Genomic DNA, 8,060 nt, shown 5'->3' with positions numbered 1-8,060 from the left:
ATTGCTAAGATATCGGGGTGTGATCACAGAACTATCAGAGTCAATTCAATCACTTTTTTGGCCGATTTTGCCTGAAGAAAAGAAGCTGAATTATGCACAGCTTGATATAGGGTGTTGATCTCCTTAGGCCACACCCTCCCTCATTACACAAATACACATCACCTGATATGCTTAAATCCAATATACATTCAAATTTATACAGCTTGGAGTTGGACAATATGCATAAAAATGAAGAATTGGTCAAAATACAGAAAAAAAAATTATTTGCCTAATAATTGTTCACACAGTGTTGATTTATAACCTTGGTGAACCTTATTTTAAGGAGCAAATATCCTGTAAAAATAAAATCTGCATCACACTAACTAGGAAGCTGCTTGAAATGAATTATTATTTTCTTAAGAGCTTGCTTTACCTCACTGTTTCTAAAGGTATAAATAAAGGGGTTTAGTGCTGGAGTGACAACCGTGTACATAAGTGCAAGGAATTTATCATAGTGGCTGCCTTGAGGTCTGACATACACAATAATTGCTGAACCATAGAACAGACAGACCACGATGAGATGAGATGAACAGGTTGAAAAAACTTTCTTTTTCCCATCTTTGCTTTTAATCTTCAGGACATTAACTATTATGCAAATGTATAATGTGACAATTGTAACAAATGGAAAAACAACTGAAATAATTGCGGCCAATACTGTAACTATGCCACTGTAAAAAGAGTTGGAACATGCCAAATTCTGCAGTGGAGCCAGATCACAGAAAAAGTGGTCAATCATGTTAGGGCCACAGAACTCCAGAAGAATAGTAAAGCAAGTAGGGAAGAAAGAAACAATGAAACCGCCAAGCCATGGAAGGACTGCTACTTTTGAACAAAATTTACTGTTCATAATTGTTGAATATCTCAATGGATTGTTTATAGCCAAATATCGATCAAAGACCATTAATGCAAGGAGAAAACATTCGGTTTCCCCCAAGGCATTAAAGGCATACATTTGTAAAAAGCATCCAATGAATGCTATGGTCTTTTTAGTCTGAAGTAAGATTGATAAGAGATTTGGAACTGAAACTGAAATAAACATTATTTCTAAAACAGCAAATACACTAATGAAAAAATACATGGGACTGTGAAGAGAAGCCTCCATTTTAACTAAAATAATTATGGCAATGTTTCCAAAGACACATATAATGTATGCTAGAAGTATTAGGCAATACAAAACATTTTGAAATTCACGGAAGTCGGAAAACCCCAAAAGAAGAAATTCCTTCACCACAGTGTTGTTGGTATTTTGCATCGTGTTCTGAAAATGCATAATAGAAAAGATACATCATTTATACCCACTAATGGAGATCTTCAAGTGAACTTGTTCTTATGAAATGTTTGAAACCAATACTCTTGCAATAAACAAGGCACCATAATATGTCAGGATGTAGTGGTGTTATGGTGCCCTCAACATGCCTATTGAAGAAAAACAAGACTTTCAAAGTTGTAGCATAGGCACACTGCAAACTTCCTACATATCAAGCCTGTTAACAGGCTGCCATATATTGCATATGAAGTTCCACCTGAAGAACATGACATTACTCCATTGCCTGGAAGTCCATTATTGTTTCTTACTACTCTGTATTCTTACAAAATGAAAGTGTATGTAAACTAAACCTCATATCTATTTTTAACCCATTAAAAAATAAAGATAATTGCAGTTAAAAAAAAAAATGCTTCTAATATGACATTAACACCTGGTGATGTTTGTCATTAAAGTTTTTGTTCAGGTGCTTCCTGTTTTAAGGGGACAACCAGGGGCGGACTGACAACTCATGGGGCCCCCGGGCAATAGGGGATCATGGGGCCCCTTTGTCCTTGCCCAAACTCAAAAAAGCCTATGAAAAAGGTACCAGGGGCATCTAATGGGGCCCCCTACTGACCCCGGTCCCTCGGGCAGTGGCCAAGTTTCCAAATGGTCAGTCTGCTCCTGGTGACAACACTCTGTTTTGTCTCTGAATTACTTCTGTACTGTCACCCTGACACTAGAGAAGAGTGAATCTGTCTGGGTTTGAGAATCTTGTTTAGAGATGAGCGAATCGAAGTAGGCGAAGTGGAATTCGTTTCGAATATTGGAAAATTTTCGATTTGCGCCGAATCCGAAAAATAGCCTACTTCGGACGCGCGAATCGAAATTTTTCCTAAAATGGCGGCGGACATGTGCGGCGACGGAGCGGGGATGTCTGGGAAGGCGCGCAGACAAGGCGCGCTGACCCATAATGCATTCCTTAATGACATGTGATCGCATTAGCCAATCAGCAGCCAGCCAGCCAGCACTGTGTAATGGTCGAGCTATAAATGGCGGCCATTTTAGAATTCTTCATTTGCCTCCAGTCATTCAAGAGAGGCAGACCGCTCTGTATTAGGGACAGAGTTAGGGCCACAGAAACGTTACTTGGGGACAGAGAAACGTTACTTAGGGACAGAGAAACATTACTCAGGGACACAGAATTGTTAGTGAGGGCCACAGAATCGTTACTTAGGGCCACAGAAACGCTAGTTAGGGCCACAGAACTGTTACTCAGGGACAGACACAGAATTGTTACTGAGGGCCACAGAATTGTTACTTAGGGCCACAGAAACGTTACTCAGGGACACAGAATTGTTACTGAGGGCCACAGAACCGTTACTTAGGGCCACAGAATTGTTACTCAGGGACAGACACAGAATTGTTACTTAGGGCCACAGAAACGTTACTCAGGGACACAGAAACGTTACTCAGGGACACAGAATTGTTACTGAGGGCCACAGAACCGTTACTTAGGGCCACAGAATTGTTACTCGGGGACAGACACAGAATTGTTACTGAGGGCCAAAGAATTGTTACTTAGGGCCACAGAAACATTACTCAGGGACACAGAATTGTTACTGAGGGCCACAGAACCGTTACTTAGGGCCACAGAATTGTTACTCAGGGACAGACACAGAATTGTTACTGAGGGCCACAGAATTGTTACTTAGGGCCACAGAAACGTTACTCAGGGACACAGAATTGTTACTGAGGGCCACAGAACCGTTACTTAGGGCCACAGAACCGTTACTCAGGGACAGACACAGAATTGTTACTGAGGGACACAGAATTGTTACTGAGGGCCACAGAACCGTTACTTAGGGCCACAGAATTGTTACTCAGGGACACAGAATTGTTACTGAGGGCCACAGAACCGTTACTTAGGGCCACAGAATTGTTACTGAGGGCCACAGAATTGTTACTCAGGGACAGACACAGAATTGTTACTCAGGGACACAGAATTGTTACTTAGGGCCACAGAAACGTTACTCAGGGACACAGAATTGTTACTGAGGGCAACAGAACCGTTACTTAGGGCCACAGAATTGTTACTCAGGGACAGACACAGAATTGTTACTGAGGGCCACAGAATTGTTACTTAGGGCCACAGAAACGTTACTCAGGGACACAGAATTGTTACTGAGGGCCACAGAACCGTTACTTAGGGCCACAGAATTGTTACTCGGGGACAGACACAGAATTGTTACTGAGGGCCACAGAATTGTTACTTAGGGCCACAGAAACGTTACTCAGGGACACAGAATTGTTACTGAGGGCCACAGAACCGTTACTTAGGGCCACAGAATTGTTACTCAGGGACACAGAATTGTTACTGAGGGCCACAGAACCATTACTTAGGGCCACAGAATTGTTACTCAGGGACAGACACAGAATTGTTACTCAGGGCCACAGAATTGTTACTGAGGGCCACAGAACCGTTACTTAGGGCCACAGAAACGTTACTCAGGGACACAGAATTGTTACTGAGGGCCACAGAACCGTTACTTAGGGCCACAGAATTGTTACTCAGGGACAGACACAGAATTGTTACTCAGGGACACAGAATTGTTACTCAGGGACACAGAATCGTTGAATTAAAGAGTATGTCAGACAACATGCAGAGGAGTGGCAGAGGAGGCAATGTTTTAGGAGCGAGCAGACGTGGCAGCAGAGGAAGGGGTCGAGGCAGCACTATTCGCAGCCAGAGGCCAGTGCTCCCGGTGTCATCCAGCGGTCGTGTCTCCACCGACAACCCTGCCGTCATCGATTGGTTGGCTCGGTCGTCTTCCTCTTCCCAGGTCACCTCTGACACCTACAGCCAACGGTCGGTGGGTACGTCAGACACAACCATTAGTTGGCATGGCCCGGGAGCAAGCCCACTGAAATCACGTGTCCTCTACCTGCCCCTGTCCTTTGGTGTTTCCTCACCAAGCAAAGTATCGCATGCTGTGGGCTCAGCCCCACTGTACAGTGAGGAAGAGCTAACAGAGGGCGGTCAGGAACGGGGGGAGACATCCGCCTTTTCAGCAGCCAGGCAAAGAAGTACTGGCGAGGAGAGTGGCTCGGTAGCCGGTCTAGAGACAGGTCTGTCTCCTGACCCAGACGCAGCCGAGGGGGCTAGTAGTGAGGCAGAGACCCTACTTGATGATGAGGAGGTTGATCGCACTTGGCAGCCTCGTCGTCATCAGGCAATTTCTTCCGCATCATCAGGAGAAGAGGGTGGCAGCTTGGCAGCGAGCGAAACAGTCGGTGGGTTGCCCAGGAGGCAGCAGGGTCGCAGCAGTGTCAGTGGAGCCAAACGGCCACGGAGTAGAGCACCAGCTCCACTGCAGCCTATTACCACGGCCAGTAGTGGTGCCGGTGTGCACGGAGGAAGCAGCAGTCAGCCAGTGAGGAGTATCGGGGGCAAAGTTTCCTACTCGGCGGTGTGGCAATTTTTCGTCAAGCCGCCCGAGGAAGTAAACGTAGCCGTATGTCGACTATGTGGCCAGAAAGTCAAGCGTGGCCAGGGGGCCCATGTTGGGACTACAGCGTTGCGGCAGCATATGCAGCGTCGCCATTTGGTGGCCTGGGAAAACCGTGATAAAGATACGGCGGTTCTGCCCGCCCCAGCCCCCGCTCCATCACCCGCTCCGTTACTTGCTCCGTCACCCGACGTCAATCGCCCTCCATCAGCCAGTCAATGCTCCAACACCTCTGCTGAGGGGAGTTGTCGCTCGTTGGCATCTTCCGCTCGTTCAGATGCTCCTTCTCCTGCTACTCCTCTTCACGGATTCCGTCAGCAGTCTTTCTTGGAATCCGTTTCCAAGAGACAACAGTTTGCGAGCACGCACCCGACGGTGCAAAAGCTGAACGTCCTCCTGTCCAAGTTGCTGGTGCTGCAGTCCCTCCCTTTCCAACTGGTGGACTCAGCACCTTTCCGAGAAATGATGGCTTGTGCCGCGCCGCGGTGGAGAGTGCCAAGCCGTCATTTCTTTGCCAAAAAGGCAGTGCCAGCCCTGCATTCACATGTAGAAGACATGGTGGGCCAGTCTTTGAGCATGTCGGTCTCTGCCAAAGTGCACGGCAGCGCCGACGTGTGGAGCTGTAACTACGGTCAGGGACAGTACATGTCATTTACGGCCCACTGGGTGAACGTGGTGCCGTCACAGCCGCACCAGCAACTTGGACAGGTCACGCCGCTTTTGCCTCCACGTTTGCACGTCCTTGGTCCACAAAAGATGTCCGCCTCTACCACCTCTTCTTCCGCCGTGTCCTCAGCCGCCACCCCCGTGCCAAGTCCCATTACCCGACCGGCATATCACATGTGCAGAGCGCAACGGTGTCACGCTGTTCTGCACCTGGTATGCCTTTGCGAACGTAGTCACACAGGGGAGGAACTTCTCAGTGTAATGAACAGAGAAATCGACAGATGGCTGTCTCCGCGCAAACTGAAAATCGGAACCATGTTGACCGACAACGGAAAGAACATGGTGCCTGCTCTGCGTCAAGGAAGGTTGTGCCATGCGCCATGCATGGCTCACGTGTTCAATCTGGTTGTCAAGCGGTTCCTAAAATCCACCATCCCACTGCAAGACATCCTTAAAATGTCACGTAAACTTTGCATGCATTTCAGCCATTCCTACACCGCAAAGCACACCCTCCTTGAGCTGCAGCGGCAGAACGGAATTCCACAGCATCGCCTGATCTGCGACGTTGCAACAAGGTGGAATTCAACCCTACACATGTTAGACCGCCTTTACGAACAGCGAAAGGCCATCACCGATTTCCTGATGTTACAAGCGGATAAAGGTACTCCCCTGTGTAATTTCGATGTCAGCCATTGGCAGCTCATGCGTGACACCTGCCGCTTGCTCAGGCCCTTTGAGGAGGCCACGCTATTCGTGAGTCGGCAGGACTATGGGATGAACGACGTCATTCCTCTGTTGCACGTCCTGGAACAAATGCTGTTAACAATGGCTGGTCAGGGTGTGGTAGAGGGGGCACACAGATCTCAACGCCACATGACCCCTGTGGGGGCAGGACAGGAAGAAGAGGAGGAGGTAGAGGAGGACATTTGTGCTCAGGAATTATTGAGTGAAATGGGTGGTTTTTCCACTCAGCGGACAGGAGTGGAGGAGCAGGAGCATCTGGTAGAGGAGGAGGAGGAGGAGACAGAGGACCCAGACGCACCGTGGCAGTATGCTGTGGAGATGGAGGCAGGGAGTCCCTCGCATTCATTGGCACAAATGGCCCATAGCATGCTCGGTTGCTTGCGTAGCGACAGCCGAATAATAACCATCAGACAGAGGGATGACTTTTGGCTGTCCACCTTGTTGGACCCTCGCTACCGTTCAAAAATGGTGGCCTTTTTCACACCTGCTGAGAGGGAGGCCAAAATAACGTACTATAAAAACCACCTATGTAGTCAGTTGGTCTCTGCCTTTGTGCACCAACGTCCATCCTCAGACACTGTGGGCCCTGTGCGCTCGCGTTCCGCTGCCATGGCAGCAGGGGAGGGGTGGGGTGGTAGGAGCAGTGGCAGCTCCAACAGCAGCGGCTGCCTCAGTCTGCAGTCGATGATGAGTAGCTTTCTTCACCAGGGCAGTGAGGAAACTACTAACCAGCCGCAGCAGCAGCAGCATCAGGTGGACCTGGAGCAGGAGCTCAAACAACAGGCTTGGGCCTACTTGGACAGCACCCTGCCAACCGAGGTAGACAATCCCCTTGACTACTGGGCAACGAAACTTGACCTTTGGCCCCAACTAGCTGAATTTGCCCTTGAAAGGCTGTCATGCCCGGCCAGTAGCGTGGCATCGGAGCGCGTGTTTAGTGCGGCAGGAGGTATTGTAACTCCGCGGAGGACACGACTGTCCACCCAAAGTGTGGAGAGACTCACGTTTGTGAAAATTAATCAGGCGTGGATTAGTCTGGATTTCAAACCACCAGTTCCTGACACAACTGACTAAATCCGCCATGAATCATGCCCCAAACATGTGCCACTTTCAGGTCTCCTCACACTGCTGGTGTGTTGAATTTTTTGACATAGGGTGCTGGCAGATTACGGGCCTCCCATAGCTGCTGCCAGGCCCCTAATCTGCCATGGGCCCCTATATACTGCCTCCTCATGCTGCTGCCAGGTCCAGAGTCTCTCATGGGTCCCTGTACGGCCTCCCATTGCTGCTGTCTCCATCGCCACACTCTGCCATGTGCCACTTTCAGGTCTCCTCACACACTGCTGGTGTGTTGAATTTTTTGACATAGGGTGCTGGCAGATTACGGGCCTCCCATAGCTGCTGCCAGGCCCCTAATCTGCCATGGGCCCCTATATACCGCCTCCTCATGCTGCTGCCAGGTCCACAGTCTCTCATGCCATCTGCCACTTTCAGGTCTCCTCACACTGCTGGTGTGTTGAATTTTTTGACATAGGGTGCTGGCAGATTACGGGCCTCCCATAGCTGCTGCCAGGCCCCTAATCTGCCATGGGCCCCTATATACCGCCTCCTCATGCTGCTGCCAGGTCCAGAGTCTCTCATGGGTCCCTGTACGGCCTCCCATTGCTGCTGTCTCCATCGCCACAGTCTGCCATGTGCCACTTTCAGGTCTCCTCACACACTGCTGGTGTGTTGAATTTTTTGACATAGGGTGCTGGCAGATTACGGGCCTCCTATAGCTGCTGCCAGGCCCCTAATCTGCCATGGGCCCCTATATACCGCCTCCTCATGCTGCTGCCAAGTCCAGAGTCTGTCAT

General features: G+C 49.1%; 1 protein-coding gene across 1 annotated transcript; it reads right to left on the bottom strand.

The window, feature by feature from the left end:
• Positions 1–269: 269 nt before the first annotated feature.
• LOC149452287 (olfactory receptor 5V1-like) lies at positions 270–1,291 on the bottom strand. The gene has a single exon (XM_089689571.1). The coding sequence runs from the start codon at positions 1,289–1,291 to the stop codon at positions 359–361; it is 933 nt and encodes a 310-aa protein (XP_089545697.1). The 3' UTR covers positions 270–358.
• Positions 1,292–8,060: the final 6,769 nt, after the last annotated feature.

The sequence above is a fragment of the Staurois parvus genome, unplaced genomic scaffold, assembly GCF_062004578.1.
Source record: "Staurois parvus isolate SC_StPar_1 unplaced genomic scaffold, SC_StPar_1.0 ptg000486l, whole genome shotgun sequence".
Classification (NCBI taxonomy): Eukaryota; Metazoa; Chordata; class Amphibia; order Anura; family Ranidae; genus Staurois; species Staurois parvus.
Note: the sequence above shows the minus strand (reverse complement) of the source record. Positions and strands in the feature narration are given on the sequence as shown.